At 31.7% G+C, this 23,176-nt stretch overlaps 2 protein-coding genes across 2 annotated transcripts in view; one reads left to right on the plus strand and one right to left on the minus strand.

Annotated features, from left to right (window-relative positions):
• Positions 1–3,219: 3,219 nt before the first annotated feature.
• Positions 3,220–11,838, minus strand: LOC131846668 (FACT complex subunit Ssrp1). The gene is made up of 13 exons (XM_059196009.1): positions 11,598–11,838; positions 11,332–11,517; positions 10,304–10,519; positions 9,855–10,033; positions 8,715–8,954; positions 8,449–8,577; positions 7,989–8,150; positions 7,431–7,563; positions 6,850–7,031; positions 6,079–6,187; positions 5,354–5,551; positions 4,457–4,738; positions 3,220–3,366 (listed from the first exon to the last, which is right to left on the minus strand). Exons 1-13 carry the CDS (start codon positions 11,646–11,648, stop codon positions 3,271–3,273), a joined length of 2,163 nt encoding a protein of 720 aa, XP_059051992.1. The 5' UTR covers positions 11,649–11,838; the 3' UTR covers positions 3,220–3,270.
• Positions 11,839–12,527: 689 nt separating this feature from the next.
• Positions 12,528–23,176, plus strand: part of LOC131846676 (huntingtin-interacting protein 1) — a 34,623-nt gene continuing 23,974 nt past the window's right edge. The window contains exon 1 of the mRNA XM_059196018.1: positions 12,528–12,875. Within this exon, the coding sequence (XP_059052001.1) occupies positions 12,792–12,875 (84 nt within the window). The 5' untranslated portion in view covers positions 12,528–12,791. The remainder of the gene's footprint in view (positions 12,876–23,176) is intronic.

The following is a 23,176-nucleotide window of genomic DNA, read 5'->3' on the forward strand; positions in this document are numbered from 1 at the left end:
AAACGGTGACCGTTATTCTATGCGTATTTTATTATTTATAATTTTGCTTTACAATATCGTAGCTGCGACTATACTATCCATATATACATAGAAGTATTTTTATCAAATTTTTGCTTAAAAACTTATTTATAATCTATAATATTTTTAGACATAACATCTTTTATTAGGGCATAGATCTTTGATATTTATTTTATTTTACCTACCCCATAAGGAACAAGGCGTGAATATAGAATTATAGATACATAGACAAACTAACGGATAGTCCCCGAATTAGTTTATTTCGTAATTAAACAGTTGACATAAAAACAATACTATTATTATACAAAACGTTTATTTTTTTAATACTTAAAATTAACATTGAATATCGTAGCTTATCTGAATGACTCAGGGCCTTTATTATCATGAAACATAGAGACATAAACAGCAAATAAAAAAAATACCATTCAATAATTTAACCGATCCAGCAGATAAAACTGATGCGTAAGACCCTAGGTCATGTATACAATAAAAAAATTATTAGCTATATTATGGTATTTCTGACATAATAGAGAAAAACAGAAGCTGATACAAAAAAAATCGTACATTGATAAGATAGTGGACCTATTGAAGTAATTTATTGGACTGGTATATTTGCTATCACGTATACAACTAATAAATAAAAAAGTAAACATAGTTCCAATGAAGCCGTACAGGTTATTATCAGGTAACTTTTTTTTTATTTGTAGAAAAAACCTAACTTAATGTGGTCAGTCATTCCGCTTTCAGGCAGTCTGTGCCTATATATATGCCCGATACAGAGCTAAAATGATAACTTCAGTATTTGTTTAATTATAAAACAAGAAAATGGTCTGTAGACAATATTAGTTGAGAGCCTTCCTTAAAAAATTTAAGGCGCGTTTTTCCTATACACGCTGCATGTAAAAAAAAATAACGTAAAACATTTTAAGTACTTGTGCATAAGTGGAGATTTTCATGATAACAAATATATTATTAAAAAATTGTATTATTATATTGATATTAACATAATTTTAGAAACCTTAAGACAATATATTTACAACTTAAGACTCTAATAGCCACGAGAGTAAAGGACAAAGCAGAGCGTCATGTAATAGCGTCAATTTGTTTCCAATAGCTGGCAAATGGCCACACATATTATTACCGTTGTCCTGCTGTATATGAATGAGAAGTGTATAAATTAGATTATTGAAACTTTGAAGCATAGTTGAAATAGTGGCATGTTTTAACTAACCTTCTAATTCTATATTTAAAATTATTTTTACTACTGCGCGGTCACGTTTTTTTAGAATTATTCTACTGCTGTTGGCCGTAGCTTTTTACAGCTTTTACAGCTTCACCGGATGAAAAAGCAATCACGTGATCTATTTAGTATGAAAAAATTGGATGTAAATATATTTTTATTTTGCTTCTTGGTGGAAATAATTCAATTTCACGGGTATTCTACAATTCAAATGACTGAACGCTAATATGTATTCTGACAAAGCTAATAATGAATATATGAAATTGCAGTGCTTTGGAATAAATACAGTTAATACATCGATTGGCAGATTCTGACAATTGTTACTTTACTATAAAGTTATTTATTCAGTTCCTATTATTTTATACAGACTTCGTCAGTTTTCGAGTTTCATTATCGATTATGAGTAGGGTGATAATGAAATTATGAATATTTAAAATTCAACTTTTAATAATGAAGTGCATGTATTATTAGGGCATTTGCTAAGTTTCTACGGTCGTGTACTTACAATTCGGTTTGTGTCGACCAATATGGTATTTATAAAGAGCATATGCTGTTCGTACTCTAATCACGTGGCTTTTAATTTAAAACTATGTATATTCTGCTTTTTTTAAGTGGCATATTCATCAAACAATCTGTACAGGCTGAATTGTTATTTAAAAATAAAACAAAGATACCAGGGAAATAAATGTATCTTCATATAATCAGTTAAGTTGAAACGTAAAGTAAAACGTAATTAATTCCAAATATTTATTTAATCATATATCAACGGATAATAAATTGGATTAATTAAAAAATCAAAATTTGGAAATTAACTTCACAGCTTTAACTTTATTATAAAATTATTAAGTTTTTATTAATACAGTTTATTATTACGCGTGTGATATATCGAAGACTGTTCACTACGTATAAAAAAGCAGAATATATCCTAATTTAACAATAGGAATGCTAGTCCTATAACGGGAATGAAATACAAATATCACAACAGTTGATACGGGCGATTATTAATTGTAACACATTGGATATTACATTACAAACAATGTTATATTTATTTATATTACTAACCGGATCTTAACACGAATAATTTTATGGTAAATAAGGTATTTACCTCAATCGACGTTTCGACTAGGTTGCACTAGCCGTGGTCACGAGATGACTGAAGTTACGTTAGGTGACGTCAGTAAGCTAAATACCTTTATTTGCCATAAAATTATTTGTGTTGAAACCCGGTTAATAATATAAATAACGTATAATAACCACGAAAGTTTAAAAATAACTAATATTACATTTATTCGGAGACATTAATTAATCAACAATTATTCACATTTCGCCAATAACTGAATACGGATATTGAAATAACAGATATTTACAGATTGTGATAATTAGATATAGTATACAACCAATTGTTAACAACTAAACTAAAATCTAATTTGTCATTACGAGATTTCTGAACATAACAAGTTCCTCAGTGTAACCATTGCAACGTTGCCTGTATTTTTGTAATTCCTTTATTTTTCATTATTATTGGAGAAAAGACTTTATGATATAAATAAATACAGATATACGTAGAACATTTGGTTTTATTTTAAACATTTTGTGATAACAGTTTTTCATCGCACAAGAACATATTATACCTGATTTATAACATAAACAATCCAATTAAAAAAAATTGAAAATATAGCTTTTCGCTGGTCGTGTAATAGGTTCTTATTTCGAGTATTATGCGTATTTTTATTATCATGATACATTTAACTGTTATGTACTACGATAAAATTGGAAAATTTACAAAATTTTACATACAGAGAAAATAGTAAAAAGTACTACAGAAACCAAAAGGAAGAATACATACAACACTCAACTATTTTCATCTAAAAACATAGACGAAGCATGAAAATAAATTTTGAAATTTGCATAGTAATGTGTCATATGATCACATGACCGCATAATTCGGATGAAAGTATGTTGTATGACGTTGCAATTGATAATCAGGAGGCTTCTTAAGTACTAAACCGGTATTAGTCGCTACCGCTGCCGCTCTCGTTACCAGATCCAGAAGATGCCTCGGCCTCCGACGACGAACTCTTAGATTTGCTCTTCTTTGTGTCTTTACTCTATAGGAAAATTAAAAAAAAAACATTAGTAGGTATCTACTTCAAAATATTTATATACTAGCCGACTCTGCAACTTCGAATCTATGTAGCTTTTTTTATTGTATACCGATGGTAATAAAATTAAAAATCAAGACTACCACTATAATATAAAAAAATGTACACGTTGAGTTTCTTGGTAGTGCTTTTCTACTGCATTTACAGTTGATATTCATATATAGCAGACGGTTGATTTCTTACCAACAAAACAACATGTTGGCCCTCAGTGTGTTTGACATTCCAATAATAATATGAAAAAAGTTATTGTATCATAATTCCAAACCATATTAAATAAACATAGTATATTGAAGGCGTGTCTCGTGTTATTATTATTATAGATCTTATCTGATACATACGTAATACATTGTCAAGGCAATCGTATGTATCGATTTATCAGTAAATATAGTTAAAAATAAAATGTATTTATGTAATAGATATTTTGGAAGTTTCGGAACTAAAGTATAATGGTTTATATTATTCACCAGTTTAAACACACAAGTTTAGAAACTATTTAACTGATAAGCAATTTCTGAGAATAAATCTCACAAACGCACAGGTTATAAGACTAAAATTCTAACAATCATGTTTTGGGTTCTTTTAAGTTGATAAAGTATCTCAATAGTGGCATCTATCATACTATCTTTCAAGTACATTTTTATTATATGTATAAATAGATATACTGTATATCTAGGGTAAGGTATAACAAGATTTGTTTCTCGTTTGATAAATATAGAGCAATCTGACAGTTATTCGTAAAGATAGTTAAAAAATAAAGTAACCTAGCAGTTACTGGACATTCCAATGTATCACAAAAATAGTAATCTTATTAATATTATAAATGCGAAAGTTTGTGAGTATGGATGGATGTTTGTTACTCTTTCACGCAAAAACTACTAAACGGATTTTGTTGAAATTTTACAGTAATATAGCTTATACATACATATAGAATAACACAGTGACTATAATTTTCATGCGGGTGAAACCGCGGGTACAGCTAGTAGATAATATTGTTATTATTATTATTTATCCAAAAAATGGTAAAAACAAAACTTACTTCTTTAGGCTTCTCCGCCTTCTTCTTCTCATTGTCAGAGTCTGAAGAACTAGAATCGTCTTCAATGTACTCTTTACTAGTAAACTTGCCGCCGGATCCAGAGCCTGCGCTTGTATTCTTGGCTTTCTTACTCGGTGGCTTACTCTTTTTATCTGCTGCTTTCTTTTCCTTTTCCGCTTGCTTTTTCTTCTGTTTGAATTCGTCTGCCGCACCACTCTCTTTGTATTTCTTCATCGCTTGGTTGTATTCTTCTTTGGCTTTACTTGCTTTCTCTTCCCACTCCTAAAATATGAACAGAAAGTTTTAAAGTATTTAATTTCTATTTTTCTTAATAACTTCTTAAAATGTAATAAACCAAGCAACATAATATTCAAAGACTATAAATTGCTGATTTAGAGGAGTGTTAACTAGTTTGCTTGGTATAATTAGTTATATAGTTATTTATCTTGTTAAACTTTCAAACTATGGATACTTTGTTACATACATACAAAACAATAATAACAATTTTGAGCTAAGATAGACGAATGAAGTCAATTAAGAGAATATTCTTTCTTTTATACTAAACAGACCAAGTGACTTTAGCAGTTTTTAAGTTCTTTTACCTTTTTCTTAATAATTATACTTTAAAAAAATGAAAAACCCTGACCAATACGTGTGTACAGCATATATATAACTTGATATGTACAGTACTAGTTACAATACAGAATTGAGAATACACATTGTATTGTATAATTAATAAATATCCTTTAAATTTATTTATGTGAAAATAATTGAATAATAAATGCGTGTGCAGCATACATATAACTCGGTATATACAATACTTGTTACATTACAGAATTGAGAATATACATTTTATTGTATTATTAGTAGAAATGCAGTGTTAATAGATTTACTGACCGACTTATCCTTGAGTTCTCGCCAGAGCTCGCCGCCCTTCTTGGCTATCTCAGTAACTTTGATGCCGGGGTTTTCTTCTACAATGCCCTTTCTATTCTCGTTCAGCCACAGCATGAACGCGGTGGCCGGACGCTTGGGTGCATTCACATCCTTTTCACGTTTTTTGGACTTCTCTTTGCGTTTCCTAGGTGCCTCCGACTGTAATTATACAATATGTATAGTTAATTTTTAGTTTTACATATTTTATCTAGATGACAGGTTGAATTTACTTCTCGGCAGCTACAATATAGTTTATTACTACTTTTGATTAGCAATTATCTATCCTAATCAAACCTGCAACACAACGATAGTGATGAATAAGATCAAAAATACTCGTTATAACTAAAAAAAATTAGGAAGAAAAAAACAGTTTAAGTATCGCTGATAACTGATCCACCACGAAGCCTATGTGTTACAAGTGTTGTGGCGTAATGATTTTATTTATTTTCGAACTGTTCATGCATTATTACACCATAATTTCAAATAGTTTTGATTGTTGATTGAAACCGGAACGTCAAAACAATTACAGACCCACCAGATAAAAACAAGCATCAGCATATACATTAATATCACCATTAATAACATATAATCACATGATGTCAATGGTATTTATGTGTTCCAATTAGGAATTGGAATCTTCTCTATTTTAGTTATTAATAAAATGACCTTTACATATAAAGACTTACAATTGTGATTGTCTTTTTGGGTTTCTTCTCTTTTTTCTTTTCCTTTTTGCTGTCATTGGACGCTCCAGATGCATCGGAATCTTCTGAAGATGACGGATTCGTGTCATACCTTAAAAAATTACAAATCTTAGCAATTAAATGTGCATAGAATTATATTATATACACTGTCATGTCACTGACATTATATGCACACATTCACCCTACAAAATACTCTTAAGCTATATGTACAAGGTGATACTGTTTACCAAATTTTTTTTTCTTCAAGCATATTTACCATCAGTCCAAAGAGTTTTAGCAAATCTGTCCTATGATGCTGTTATGTAGAGTGGCTTCCCATTGTAAACTTCTCGTATTGTAAAACTGTAAACTCATCTGCAGTCTAGCTAGCCTAGAACTCTATGCTAAGAGATGAGAAGTTTTCAGAAGTTATCTAGACCAGGGATGTTCAGGTCCGTAACCGAAATCGAAACTATCGGATATCCGATATAAAAAAATATTCGTAATCGTAACCGAATCCGAAAAAAAAGTTTCGGATAATATTGGATAAGGACGGAGCCTAATTGATATATGTTATGTAACCATTTTATTAGCTATTTGTATTTTACTTTTGAAATTCTTTAAATAATTAATATTCGTAACCGAAATTATCCGAAACTACCGGATAATCCGATATAATTTTATATACGTATCCGATATTTCATTTCCATAATATCCCTGATCAAGACCTAAATAAAAAAGCCTGTAAAAAGACCAAACAAACAAAGTACTCACTCCTCGGCAACGTCGCTCTCCCTGGCCTTGTCCGGGTTGAAGTCCTCGTCGGTGCTCTCGTCGGAGCCGTCGCTGTCGTTGGAGTCGCGTTCCTTGGCCTCGGCCTTCACGCGCGCCAAGTACGCGTCCGGTTCCTTCTCGTTATCGGAGTCGCCGAAGTCATCGTTGTACAACGCCTTGTCCTGGAACAAACAATATTAAGTATTAGATAAATTAATTACAATATAATAATTCTATTACGTTACAAGCTGATCCGGCAAATGTTTTGCCATATAATTCTATTTCATTATTATTACTAATCTATTTATTTTGATTTTAACATTTATAGCTTTATATTACTATAAACAACTGTAAACTTCTTGAAGTCCCTAGTTAGTGGTTACATACGAAAGAAAATAGGATATACATATTAATGTCACAACAATATTATTATATTAATAAATAAGGATTGTTATACCAATTATAATTCTTCAAGTAGTGTACATAAAATTGAATGTGCCCTAAATATAATGTAGACCATGTCTGATGCCATGGTATATAAATAAGGTGATTGTACAGAACTCTGTACCATGCCCACTTACATTTTTGCCGGTGTTCTTTACGTGTAATTTCTTGGATGAGATATAATCAAACAGCTTGTCGTACTCGCCCTTTTCTATGCTGCTGAATGTGTGAACACTACCAGACTTCAGTTCTATTTCAAAGTCAAATGATCTGTGAAAAATTATGCATATTATTTTACTTACATTACTAACCCTGCCAATTCATCCTTTATGAATAAAATATAGCCTGAATCCGTCCTCGTGATAAAATTCGTATCATATTCACGACAGATTTCATTAGGATACATTCATTCGGGGAAAGGTAGCAAATAAATTGGCAGACACACTGGCATTTATAATGTATGGATTAGATAAATTAATACAATAGGACACAATTTATATGGATTATATTGTTATCCAAGAAGAAAATATTTTGAGTCGGGTTAAAATTTAATATATTTTAGAATTTCCAATTAACCAGAATTGAAAACTGCGTTACATTTGTCCCTTTTTTGAGTTAGTGGAGATTTTTTTCTATGCTTAGACATGATGGTTGCATTAAATATGTGATAGGTATATAAAACAAAAAATACTTACTTTGTGGAGGAGGCCCCACCACGAGCAAAATTGACAGATGCAATCTCTTCAAAACGTATGTGTACAGGTGGTTTGTGTACGTAGATAAATCCTTTTTCTAATGGGTACAAGTACCCAGCGGCTGCCTTGTAAGAGCAAGCTATCGCTGGTGTTTTGTGGTGCCTGGAAAACATAAATATATTTTTATATCAATTCATTATAACTTTCTTTTACTGAATTTTATTTCAAAAATTTAATAATCTAAATTACACAGTGAGCATATAAAATATACGTAAATAGAAATAAATACATACATATATAAATTACCATAAAATACTAGCTGTTAATAAATAAATAATCCTTTGTTACTTTTTTAAAAGTTTTCATCAAAAAATAATTTTGTAAACATTTGCTTGTAAACCTGTTACATGGTATCCCATGTAACAGGTATTTACAAGCAAATGCTTTGGTGGATACATACCCTAAGAAATCACCAGGCCCTGTAACTCTTCTATTTATGATGACCTTCATAATTTTCGCCAAAACTTCATAAGTGGGCCCTGATAACTCTTTTGTAATCTTCCCATCATACTTATCTTTCAATTCTTCCCTGTAAAGCAAATAAAAGTATAATATAGTTTATATTTATACTTTATGACATAACAAAATATATGCTGAGTATTTTAAATTATTTAAAAATACACTCTAAGAACAGAATAAATAGATTATTTATGTAATTATACTTACTCTGTGAATGGCAGTTCTAAACTTGTTTCTTCTTCAATACCAAACAATAATACCAGGTAATGATACCTCGTCTGACCTTGTTTGATGGGTGGATCGAGAGACACCACAAAGAACATTTGGCGAGTATCCTTATGCGGCAGCAGGAACAGGCGAAGTACAGTGGACATTGGAATCTTGTAATCAAATGTTTTACCGTGCAGTTGGAAGAATGTTTGAAATACTTTGATATCGTAGCGACCACTGTAACAAAAAAAAAATACATTTCGCAGTATGCATAATGATTGTATTATAATTATTATAAACATTCTTATGTCATTACATTAAAAAATTAAATGCTTGTATTAGTTGGAAATTTGATTTTTTTAACTTGTCCAACTGTAAATTTTATAACTGAATAATGCTAGCGGCACCGCATTCTCACTTCTATCTAATACAATTCAGAAGAAATAGAAGTAGTTAAAAAATTGCACATCCTACCCCCGACACTGGGTTGTCAACTACAATTAAGTCCTGGCCCAGACTCGGCAAACCAAAATCGAAATCATAGACAAATTAGACTAATATCAAAATGGAGGGCTCCTTCAAAGAAGTAACTACATGAGCAGCATTTGTTTTATTTGGAATTGGTTAATGGGTCTACTCATAATAATGATATTGATATGAAATTTTAGGATAACTTCTCTTTTCTAAGTAGTACAGTTTAAATGGACTAAATAATACATGGGAGATATTGTTTGTACTTGAACTTACTAAATATAGAGTTAATAATAAGAATATTTTTATATATTTCTTTATAAAATACTAATTAACAACAAATATAACAAAACGAATTCCTATATAAAATTATTGCTTAAGATAAAAAAATATTGTGCAATGTCAATGTTATGATAACTGCTTTTCTATCAAAAACTATGATTTCATAGTGTATAATGTAGTAAAAGTTATGTCGCAGGTAGAATGTGATTCCCAGCAGAATCATCATCTCTTTAGGTGGTCCTGATTAGTCATCGGGTTCCAGTACCTACCAGTGACATATGTTGTTGAGGACTTTCAGTTGGTTGGGCAGCACATTCCTTTTTTAATGAATGGCTAAAACTTCTAATAAACCTACTTTGCTAACAAAGTAAATAAAATGCTAACCGAGGTGTGAGACACTGTAATTCCCTAAATATAGCTATGGCATCACCAGAAACTGAGATGACACTGGCTTTGTTCATGACTTGTTGGTGGAACGCCTCTACGGCATCCATGTCACCTGCCAGCTCATTCGTTGGAATATGGAAGCGCACCTCCATAAGAGAGATTGGAGTGTCATCATTCTGAAAATATAAATAAATGAGTCTGAGAATACAATATTAAGATATTTGTTAAATCATAATTAAACTTAAATCATAGTTAAATTACATTTACAATAAAATTTTGTACATAGAGACTGACTGATGAAGTCTTCTTTGTAATTTTAGCAAATTCTCTAATTTAATCTTACTATTTTTTTGGATTTTATTCTATATGCATAAGGTAGAGAAGTGAAAAACAGCCAGATGGTTTTACATTTACAACATTGGTATGGATTTATAAATTTGTATTACCTGATGAAACTCCAGTGTAACCTCATTCTTGCCTGTGTTACATTGGGAGACATAATGTAAAGGGATTTCAAATGCTGTATTGGATCCCACATTGAAGCTTAAGACTGCACCATTAAACTTTGCTGTACCCCAGTTCCATCCCTTTAAGGAAAGCTCCTTCTCTAACATGTCTTTGTGGTAGTTATTTTTAAAAAATTTTGCTACTTTTTCTTGTTCCTGAATATAGAGTAAAATTAGTGTAATGTCATATTACTTATTTCATGCCTTTTATGATCAATCTGATATAATGACTCCAAAATTAAATTTGTGATAATTAATTATTTAATATATTTAAATTAAAAAATCTCCAAAGTACAACAAACTTTATGTCTTCAAACAATAAAATATGCTAAAAATAAATTATGCTACATTGTGTAAGACCACAAGTATCAAATAATATGCCTAAACCTAAAAAGAATGAGTGAGGATTCAAGGAAATGCATACTAAAAATGTATTTGCATTTTTTTTTATACTACTATGGTGGCAACAAGGCATACGGCCCATCTGTTGGTAAATGGTTACCATAGCCTATGGAAGCCTGAAACACCAGGGGTGTCACATGTGCGTTGCCAACCCTTAATATATACACATAATAAAATGTGAACTTCACTACTACAAATTTTGCATTTACTTTGGTTTCTAAACAAAATCTAGGCAAGTACTCAGAAAACGAAGGTTTGGTGTAACCTTCGTTACAAGAAGTAGGAATGTTTTGGGCAACCAATAAATTATTAATTTAATTATATTAAATTAGGTAAAATATATTCTGTGTTTATACAGGTTATGTACTTTCTGTGTGTTAACCACATTTAGTTTTAAGTGCGTCAGAAGTTTGGTTTTGTAAGTAACAAATGACCATCCATCCATCCATCCTTATAAACTTTATTATGTATAATATTAGGAGGACTTATATAGGGATATGTAGGTCTTATTCAGTATTTGTTACTAAATGACTATATTTTTTATCAAGATACACTTTAATACTTACTCCATCTTTAAAGCCACCATATCTGTGAAGAGTGCCATTCTTCATAAATACTCGCAAGCCCCAGGAACCAATGAACTTTTGAAAATTAACTAACTCGATGTCATTAGCAGATATCTGCTCCACTTTACCGGTTTTACTGTTCTTGAATACAATACTCTGATCGGTCATTTTCAACCGGCCTGGAACCTAAAAGCCCATAGGTTTATACATAGTAAAATTTGTAGAAAACAAAACAATGTGATTATAACCAATGTACGAAATCTTACCATATTCCCTTTGATCTCGGCAGAAACATCGTTGTATTCCAGAAATTCCATTGTTTGTTAATATTTATTCAGATTAATATTAGATATTTTAATTAAAATATTAGAAAGTAAAATGTATTTTAAACGAAATTTTATTATTCTCATCAAAAATAAGATTATTTCATTTTTGCATTTCAATAAACGAATATACTAAAATAAAATAAAATCAAACTTATAAAGGAAGGATCTTGAAAACAGGTGGAAATTATCTGGCGTCCCACTGACTGTGACTGAATTGATTGACATAAAGAATGACATCGCGACTGATCGAACATAGTCATAGATAAAGGAACATGCGCCGTAGCAATCAAACGCTTTATTTAGCATAAAAATAATACACGACTACTAAAAATTACGATGACTTGAACGGAGGTTCATTCACTGAACTGTGCACACAGACTAAAATCGTATATCACATGTAGGAGTCGGCCTGCAGCCGCTCCATAAGTCTTTCTACGGGTTTTGAGCGCCCTTATAGTTCGGTGAAGCTTTAAGGCCATTTGCGAACTTATATAAGGATACTATACATATCATCTATATTAACACTAAAGCTTATTATTAACCTTAAAACTCTAACATCTATAAGATATTGCAGTATGTTAAAGTTTTAAGTCTAACAAGCTTTATAATCTATATCTCTTTTCTGAAGCAATAACATAAATCTTTAGTAAAGACAAAATTAAGTAGATGTGAACTCAAAATCTTGTAGTAGTTAGAAATGTCTACAGCACAACGAGGCAGCGGTTTTAGGAGTAGCTGTAGTAATCATCGCCCAACAAAGTGGAACAGAAAAGTCTTTATGGTGCAGTCATTCAAAATCAGTCATTAAGTCAGTAAACCATAGGAGAGATGGTGTTTTGACTTACAATATGCATACATTGGCACAGAAAATTCTGTGGTTTACGAAGGGACTGTTCCTGTATATTTTTTTATAGTAAAATTTTATGAATGAAGTTGTTTTCTGTACATGTTTGTTATATTGTCGGTAATATTTTTTTTATACATTTCCTCGTTACTTGTAGAAAACTATTTAAAAGGATAACTTTGTGTATAAGTGTCTAGTATTAAAATTCAAGTAAAGTAAAAGAAATCGGTCAGTCTACAGACTGTAGCAGTTAACATAAATTTTGTATTTGTGTATTAAATCGGAAATCTATGGCGTCGTTATCTCTGCCGAGAGTACTCCAGCTGAAAAAGAACAGCCTGGAGGCGGAGCGAGAACAGTTCGAGAAATTTCAGGTAGGTACAGTAACTAACTTTTTGCTTGAGGAAAATCGCCCTTGAACCCACTGTCTTAGGAGACTATTATTTTATTATTATCAGGGCTTATGATTTCTTGCCGCCTAGGGTGTTTACCCTATGGTATTACCACGTAGGCTATGGAAATTCTTTCGCATTTGCCAAAGTAGGTCCAATACCTACCTGGTCTTGATTCATTGTTAGTCATTTAGATAGCTATAGTAAAATCTCTGTAATATGTCTTAAAGGATCTAGAGGGTTAAGCATATGGAAACTAAACTCGAGTCTGATGAAGGGTTCTTAACTTCTATTTATTATTGTTCATGTCAAATAGTTATACACTCAATCTCACACCCCTAAACTCTATAGTAAGGGAATAATGAGGTGACTTCCCTTTAATGAAATTATTTTTTTCACAGTCACCTATTCAAGATATCTTCGTGAAATTGAAACCATATTTGACTATTGATACTATACCATACCATATGAATCTAATTCATATCTATTGTAAAAATAATCACCTAAAGATCTCCTACAAAATAGATTAATCATAGGTATATTGTGTAAAATTCTATATTTATTTATTTAACCTTTATTTTCCCTTATAATTACAATTTTAAATATATGTTTCGACTTTAAATAATTTGGTTTCTTAATCCATAATTTTGTGTTTTAGCTACATTCATCCAATTTTCTCATGCTATTTCTTTAATGTCATAGAACCATCTTTTACCTACATGCTTTTAGCCTGCTGGTTCCAGCCATATTGATAATTGGTGAGTCCATGATATACAAAAAAATAGGGAATTTCATACTTAACTTGTTTTTGAAATAGGTGAGAATTTAGAAACATATTTTGTATATAAAATCTTTTACTACAGAAATTTAATAGCGAATTGGCCTAACACACCTGAGCCTAGCCCTGGCCCTTATGGCGGAAGCTGATTGTTAACATAACGCAGTTACGCCACATTTATGGGCGGGTGTCGCAAAACTGTCGTATTATCTATTGCGTTATGTCACTGCACCGGCCGGCATACTTTATTCATATGCTGCTGTCTCTTGTATAATAGGTATTGAAGTTAATTTTAAACTTCCTTTAGTATGTACATAGATGAGGTGTTATCCTATAAATGTGTAGTATATTCATCCTAGTAATAATACGGCACGAAATTTTGTGAATATGGATGTTTTTGCGTGAAAGTGTATCACGAAAAACCTCTTAGAGTTCCGAAAATAAATCAGTGAACAGATATCCTAATATTAATAATAGCCTTTATACTTTTAACTTTCAAGAATCCATTTTTTTCTAACTATACATATATTTTGCGCAACTTGATTTTTTCCTTTTGAATGTTAACAGTTTGTTGTGATGTGACATAGGCTTTCCTTTGCTCTTTGAGTCCAAATTTTTCCTGCTACGACCCTAATACCCTCTTCCCATCTTTCAATTGGTTTGCCTCTGCTTCTTATATATCTTAGGTGCCATTCTGTAATGTTTTTTGTCCATTTATATTCATAAGATCATATCCTATATTTTCTCTAAATCATGTAGGCAGTTTCGTGTCTGTCAATACTGCTAGTCATGCATAATCAAATTTCAGTCGGATACTAGAAATGTGACCTATATCTAGTGCTACCTAGCTATCAGTGCAAACAATATCAACGCTATGCACCGACACGCATAGTCGTTATCATACGGTGCGAACAGTATGTCTTCCTTTGTCCTTGAAATAGTCGCTACACTGAATTTGAATAATACAATCAGACAGTATTATAATCCTTTGTATGGTATCAGCATGTATACTTCCGCTTTTACGATAATATTTACATGTTATGATACTCTAAAAGCTGGCGGACAGGGTGACATTTATTGACTATCATAACTAACGGTCTTTTTAGCCATGGATGACAATGACCCCTCAATAAGAAATAGATGCACTACGTTCTATAAATTTTTTCCGTCACATTCGAATTCCGAATGATCTAAATAGCGGGAGGGAGTAGATTGTGTAATGGAAAATAATAGTTTTATTACCAGCAATGTATTTACTACAGGAGGTCCTTCAAAACTATCGTTGTAAATTCTTGATAAATCCGCCACAAGTGCTAACTCCTCTGATTTCAGTCTCTTCCTATCATTTTTCTATAGAGCTCCGCCAGACTATCAGGCGGGTGTATAATGTCATAATTCATTGCCCTCAATTTTTTCCTTTATTTTTATAATAAACCATTTAACTTACAAGTCAATTTCTGATAAGCCGCCGATACCGACCTGTTATCAGAACAGATAACGTTGATTGTTGTGAAGACAATGACGCCTTCGATAACTTATCTGTATTTTGCATCAGTGGGTTCTTGTTGTCTGCGTTACCTTCACATACAATACAAAATTAAAATTGTGTTGCCTACCGTTTTTCAAATTATTCTTTAGTGTTTTCGTAATTGGTTTCGTAATATCGCATAGAAAATATTACATAATCAGATGATAACAATTATATTTACACATTATTTATTTCTCTTTGGATTTGGCACAACATACATAAAATTACGGTAAGTTTATTATATTAACTTTTATTTATAATAACACGTAATTCTTACTGCATTATAATCGTGAAAGTAATTCTCTTGGTTTATTATCTGTTACCTCTGTTCTTCTAATTTTCGGTTTATTAGTAATCATTTTGGTCGGAGAGGAACATAGGGCAGTATGCCACTATCAATCGTTGCGGTTAGAATGAACTTTTAGATTGATCTTCCTTTTTAAAAAAAGACTTCATCTAGAAACTCGTTAACTAGTATTCAGTACAAGTACTTGAATAGACAAGATAATGTTAGTAGGCGTTTAATAGTTTTATGAATAACGCGGTTAATCTACAATTTGATAAGATTCGATTCTTTTCGCTAAAACAGATTGTTTTTCCTGTTATTACTAAAAAAAATAAGAAAGACTCTGAATATAAAATGGATCACTCGATGGTACCTACTATACATGCACTATACAGTCCAGCAAACCTTCATGATTGTCAACTTCCGCTTATATACGTACACATTATATGTATGCAATCGATCGCATAAGATGTATATGTATGTATATTATACATACACCCACAAATCTATATTTTGGGATTAACAAAGACTTGACATGTCTTTCTAGCCGTTTCCGGGGGAATAGGGGATTGTTAGTAATGAGGACTGGTGACCTCATTGCTAGCTATGTACTATGTCAGGTTTACCTCAACGCGGTTTCACTTGGATACCATCGTGATAAATTCCTGGTAATTTTGTCATAATGGACTAAGTGACCTAGCCTCATGCTCATCTTATCATCCTCCACTGGTTCCCCGTAACCCGTAAACCGTTACCGCAGGCGGGTGAGTATTCTATAATTACCCCTTAAAAAAACTAGCCGTTTCCTTTGACTTCACCTGCTTTTTTGAGATAAAAATAGCTAATATTCGTCCTCGTGTTACAATCTATCTTCATGTCAAATATCATTCAGATCCGTTCAGTCGTTTCGTCGTGAAAAGGTAACAAACAGACAGACATTTCCCCAGTTGTAATATTAGTATGAATAAACTAATGTACCGAGTATGTTATCACTTCTGTACGTATCTATACTTTTCTAATAATGGATGCGAATTTTGTTGTATATAATACTATAAAGTTTATATAAATGCATTACCAAAACAATCATCGTGAATATGTCAAGTGTTGTGTTCACGACGAACGACTACAGCTGATGATAACTCTATCTACCCCATCTGGAATAGATGTTGTCGTCGGTATATAATTTTATTTTTAACATACATAATAATATTGTAACTTAGGGCAAAATATTATAAGTAAATTCGTAATAATTGTAGTATTGCATACGTAACGTATTTACCTGTGTGGGCAGTTGTCTTACCTGTTTCAATGACTCATATTGAAACAATGATTAATCACGATATTGTGTACTGGAATTATCCACGTAAGCCATACACAGTTACCATAATTATGTATTACTTATTATATGTTTATTGTAAATTTGACCTCTTTCCCATCATGGTGACCTTGTACGATACAAGAATTCAATAACGACACAAATACTTATCTGCAGTAATATTGTCTATAAAAAGTGATAAATTGGTGTTTCGATCTATGCATTCTAATATTGTTGGCCGTAGACTGGAGAGCTGAGCTGGACTTTACAACTTCACCAAAAGATAGGTGGCGTGTACAAATGGCACTCCAAATTCCCTCACGGCCGTATAAAGCGGCTGAATGCCAACTCCTGCCTCACGGGTACGACTTACCTATTATAATTGTAAAATATCCTGACAAATTCACTTATTTCCACCACTGGTACAGGAATAATAAGGGCAGAGGAAGGCCGAAAAAGAGATGGATGGACTGTGTGAAAGATGATATTGTAAGAAAGGAAGTAAATAACGCGATGACTGCGAACAGGGATGAATGGAAGAGAAAAAAATATTACGCCGACCCCAAATAAATGGGATACGGAAGTAACAGATGATGATGATGATGATATATGGTAGAGGAAATAAAAATAAATTATTATTATTGTGTATTATCATTTAAGCAGAAAAAAATAGGAACGAGTCCTTAGTAAAATAACACTAGGACTAAACTGTAACACATCGTAATTTTAAGCATGACTTCCATATTATATACTAAACAATTTTATTAGTCTGGTAATTTTGTGGCTGTGCCTTATCACAGAATGTATCTGCGACACAAATTCCGATTACGCTGTGTATAATTAAAATCTTAACACCGACTTAACAGATTATATGATGTACAAATTAAACAGGTTCGTCTACATTTTATAGAATACAAAAGTGTAAGAACGAGAATTAGGTATTTATTTAATTAACACAATATAAACTTACAGCTAATTGCCAACACGTTTATATTTTAAAACTATTTATACTACTTAAAATTATACGATGATAAATATATTCTTATTTTAGTAATTATAGGCCTCTTCCAGGCACAGACAGACCTATGGTAATAAGATAGATTGTACGTTGTTTTTTCTTATGGATGATGTAATGATGTATTCGCCTGCGCTAACAGTTTACATTGGCGGGGCACCATTGGAAATTGATATGTTGAGCATGTGATCAGGTCAGTTAGCACATCCTGACAAATTCACCAGGAATTTATCAGGATGGTTGGATATGCTACATTGCTAGCAATGAAGTTATTGATCCACATTACTAACAATATAGATTGTACGTTATCTGAGGATTGAAGTCATCGAAATAACTTAAAGAAAGTAAGTAAACTTCAGTTTAGTCAGTAAACTTCAGTTTAGTCAACGACTGCCAAGACTTGCATCTCTTTTAATATATCCGCAGTACAGTACGGCGGCATTTTGTGGCAGCTTTCGCTACGCTGCCACGAAATGTTAGGACAATCTACCGCCTCCAATTAAAAATTCAAAATCTGTATCTGCATTTAAACAAAAACTTAAGAAATTTCTATTAGAAAATCAAATTTCCACTGTATGATTGTCCGTACTGTATATGTATTTTTTACCGTTTTATATGTGTATTTTCATTTCCATACATTATCATAACATAACAACCTTATAGCGCACGTTCACGCAGGCAACAGTAGGTACACAAATTTTATATTTTAAATTATTTTCTACAAGGTTCCACTGAAAATCAGCGTTTTGAAACCAATTTGGTCGCAGCTGTATTTTTAAAATAATTTGTTATAATTTTTGTAAAATATTGTATGATTGTTTTGTATGCGCCAAATAAATACATTTTTCTTTCTTTCTTTTCTTAAATAGGCGTGTATGAATGAAACGGGTTCTGAATGTAAAGCAAGAGTTGTGTAAGTATAGTAGGTGGCCAATTGTACTCGGTTCTTTTGACGCCTACGACATTGTCGACACTGCACTCAGATAATTATACTCGTCTTAGTATTCATATCAGTTTTGATACTTGTGTGAATTATAATTTTATAATAATTAATATAAATTCGAATTTTACTGCGGTAGACGTATAAATCTGCATCAGTGCCCCCTATCTTACTTATTCCAGCAGCTAACCTGGCCTCGATGGTTTAGCGGTTTAGCACACCGCCATGTTTCCGATAATTCGCGGGTTCGATTCCTCGCACGGTGCAAACATGAGTATGATTGTGTTTTTTTGTTTGGGTGTTTTTAATTATATTATGTATTTATAAAAATAAGTATCTAAGTATTTAGTACCCATAACATACCGTGGGACTAGATGGCGCTGTGTTAATTGTCCTAATGTCATTTATTTTTAATAATGTTCAAAGTTATAATTTAAATTAATTATGGTCGAAAATAAAAGTTAACAATAAATAAGCCGTGGGAATTTAACTGTCTACGGATAGCCTCAATTGGAAAAGTTGCATACTGATTGCTTTCTTTCATTTCACACTCGTGTTATTCTACCATACAAGGTTATGTCTTGTTATCTAAACGAACCGCTTTCTAAATATCATCTTTTTATATGGCTGATGTTTATATTTGTTAAGATTTACATATTATCGTACAACGACCTAGTTGATAATTACGCCGTAGGAGAAATTTAGTATTAAGTTTAGTTAATTATTCAACAGAACATTTTTGTAATAAGGTATTCAATGTTTGTAATGAATACGCCAGTGGGATTTATCTTGTTTCATACTATTGTATTTAAGGTACTTAATTGGATAAATATTAATGCTGTGTTGCTTAAAATCACTTCGTAAATAAGCCATTTTTCCCGTAACAGGTAAAGGATAAAAAATGGTTATTGTGGACTCTTTAAGAGATAGACATATTTTGATTTATTTCGTACATTATTTTGATTTATGTCGTGGGGTTCAGTCAGTGTTTGCAATGTAAGCTCAAAAAATGTGTTTAATTACAACAACACATTAGAAACTTCTAAATTTTTCTTTACAATATTATGCATGTATAATAGCGTCAAAATCCGTTGCGTAGTTTTAAAGATTTAAGCATACATAGGGACGGACAGGATGGACAGACAGCGACAGCGACTTTGTTTTGTACTATTATAAATGTAGTGATATTTTCCGGTTTTTATTATTCATATCACACCAGGGTTCTGAAATGTTTTACAATTTGATAGATAATATACAAATAAATAACTAATTAATGATTCTAATGACATAATTGAATGGGATGTTAGTAATAGGCACATTACTAACTGTACTGTATTATTGAATTGCTGACAAAACGTATTTTAAGATGTTTACTCATGGAATTCACAGCAATATTTCAAAAATTCAGTTTTTACTCAAATGTTTTGTTCTTCCCACAAAATCTGTTTCCACATCAAGGGTAACCGCTCTATGAACAAACGCCGAACCACCTACATTGATATTACAGTTATTTTTATCAATACAGTACGAGTATTATCGTGGGCAGTAAGCATGCTGTTGGTACCGTTTCACATATACCATGAAAATTATAATATTACCATAAGTCACAGTCCACTTTCCAACAACTAATTTTATGCGCAAAAGCTTTTAAAACACGATCTAAAACTTAGAAAGAATCGGTCAGTATTGTCAGTATGTATATAATAATATTATAAAAGGAAAGTTTGTGAGTAAGGATGGATGTTTGTTACTCTATCAGGCAAACACTACAGAACGAATTTTGATAAAACTTTACTGTAATATAGGTTATACATCAGAATAACACATAGGCTATAATTTTAAAAGATATTATGTAAATTGGGAGAAATATAATGGTAAATGTCAAGTATGTGTGATGTAGACGAAGTTGCGCGGGTCAGCTAGTGTAGAAATATCTTTGTATGGTTAAAGGCATGAGCATTGTAATACCCATGTATTTTATGTAGTTTTGAATACTTCATCATGCGAACCATAAGCTTCTTTGCTATTCTAGTCATATACATGCTGTCGTGTACATTAAATGAAATGAATCACTTTCTTCAAGAAATAATTTCATTTCTGAAAAGACATGCGGATTGCACAGATTTTGATATGAGGTTTTTTATTTGGAAGTTTACCTGATGAAGATGGTTCTTAACAATAACTAATAAGATCTGTTCAGGCGTTCAAGACTATCAACTCAGTTTCTAATTCGCTAACGAATTTCACCTGCTTCTCATTTTTGATTTTTGATTTTTAATGAATTTGTGATTGTTGTCCGCCATAATATTTTTTTACCTCATTAGTCTGTTTAAGTTCGCGTTTTATGGTATTATGTTCGCCGCGGACAAAAAGTTCCTCGTCAGCGCCTTACATTTGTGTTGTGTTTACTCTTTGTATGGTTTCGAAATATTAGTGGAGTCAAGCCTTGGCAGTACATTATGTTCAATGCTATTTTTAAGTAAGTACATATTTTGCTATATAACGTACAAATGATAAATACATCGTAGGTTGTACTTCTGTACCATACATGCAAAGTATTCATGCAATGTTAATAAATTATAATAAAATGCATACGTTTTATACAGTTAAGAGGTTTTGTTTTTAAAATTCCATAACGAAGGCAATCATACATGCCAATCTGGTAATAAATAAAGTGGCTATTTCCAGTAGATTCCAGTGAATTTCAAAATTAAATATGTATTTTCCTTGACTTTTGTGAGAGTTTAAAGCTCTTCTTGTTAGCATAGAGTGCGAAATCGAAAAGATTGAAATTGAATATATATGATGTGATTTTGTGCGTCTATTTATCCATCCACCATTATGTCACAAAGGTTGTAAAATTTTAAACCATATAAATGTACCCTGTTTGAAAAATTCCATTTAAAACGTATACATTATTTTATATGGACGTACATGTATAAGATATGTATTTACATGTTATTGTACTAACGTTACATTACGCATGTAAGGTACGTTATTAAATAATTAAAAGCATAAATATGTATTATGTTAGGTTTTGTTTTATAAACGAATGTTTTATGTAAGATAAGTTTTAGAACTTGAAGTAAATATTTGCCAGTTATTGTTATCAAATAGCAATCTGCTGGTGAGTCAGTGTAACAGACTATTAAAACTTCTAGGAGGTTAATGTACAATATAAATAGTAGACTAACTAGTGTCTGTATTCACCTGTCTATTTCTCCTCTTTCGTTTGCATCTTCTAAACTACGCAAAATATAAATGTTATATGCATATAGTTCTACGTCATACACACTATTAATTAACATATGCTATATATACTAATATTAAGCTGAAGACGGCTATTACTGTATACTACATACATATATATTGTTCAAATAGACCGAAGTTAAGATGATCCGTTTGATATAAACATAACAGTATTAACCGAGTGGTGTGTGCCGTATGTGTGTACACTATACGAACGACAGATGGGATGTGGGGGCAATCACCGACGCATCCTCTTCCGCCCAGACTCCCGAAAATGTATCATGTTTATTATTCATATAATAGACGCCATTATGTGTACTACTATACTACTACTATAAGTGGTCAAGGTTACATTGACCCATGCTTAAATACGCCTAATATAACCAACGATATATTTTACGTTGCTCCTTTTTTAAGTTATACTCGTATGTACAGTAATTAGATGTCCCGTCCTCGCTATTTATTAAGGGTCATGGGATGCATAATAATATATATGTGTTATTTCTGGAAGAATTTATTAATATTGTCACTCAAATATCAGTTTGGGAAGAGCTACAGACGAGTTACATTGATTGCAGCAAGTGTTCAGAATTACAGTAAATATGAAAAGAACAAAAATGTGCACTAGAAACTATGTTTTCACGTCTGTTATACCTAAATTAAAATTTTCTACTTAGTTTAGGAACAAAGAAACAATGTAAAATGTAAATATTGGGTGAAGAATAACATTCATTATTATTATGTTATAGAGCGAAAGATACTAACGTTTTTTACCTGATTATACTCTAAGGAGTTCCTGAGAAAGCATACTATCAACTAATCAGATTGTTTATAATTACGGCCCGTATTAAACACTTTCTTACTTTATTTATATTAATTGCATTTCTTGTTATCAACTTGTGATGTTTGTTATTTTTTACACATTGGGGAAAACGAATCTTATTTGCTACTTTGTACAATCTAAATTCTTCGGTCATCTATATATAAAAACATGAGTCATGAAGTGTTAATCTTTTGCGTGAATTGCATTTTATCATCACCGTGTCGCCTTTGAATAATTTTGTTTTATTGCTAAATTTGTACGAAAATAAATTTCAAGGATGATCTTATGTTGTGAAGAGATTTAGTCAAATCGTACTGTAACAGCAAGCACCGTGTGTGGGTCAATTAAA

The sequence above is a fragment of the Achroia grisella genome, unplaced genomic scaffold, assembly GCF_030625045.1.
Source record: "Achroia grisella isolate CSIRO2021 unplaced genomic scaffold, CSIRO_AGI_Agris_v1 utg512, whole genome shotgun sequence".
In the NCBI taxonomy this organism is placed as follows: Eukaryota; Metazoa; Arthropoda; class Insecta; order Lepidoptera; family Pyralidae; genus Achroia; species Achroia grisella.

Bases quoted from the DNA above. Each gene is read 5' to 3' on its own strand.
- LOC131846668 (XM_059196009.1), bottom strand. From the start codon at position 11,648: ATGGAATTTCTGGAATACAACGATGTTTCTGCCGAGATCAAAGGGAAT. The intron at 8,955-9,854 runs GTTAGCATTTTA...TTTTTGTTACAG, and splicing joins TTACAGTGTCTCACACCTCG to TGGTCGCTACGATATCAAAG. The intron at 8,151-8,448 runs GTATGTATCCAC...TATGTTTTCCAG, and splicing joins GGGCCTGGTGATTTCTTAGG to GCACCACAAAACACCAGCGA.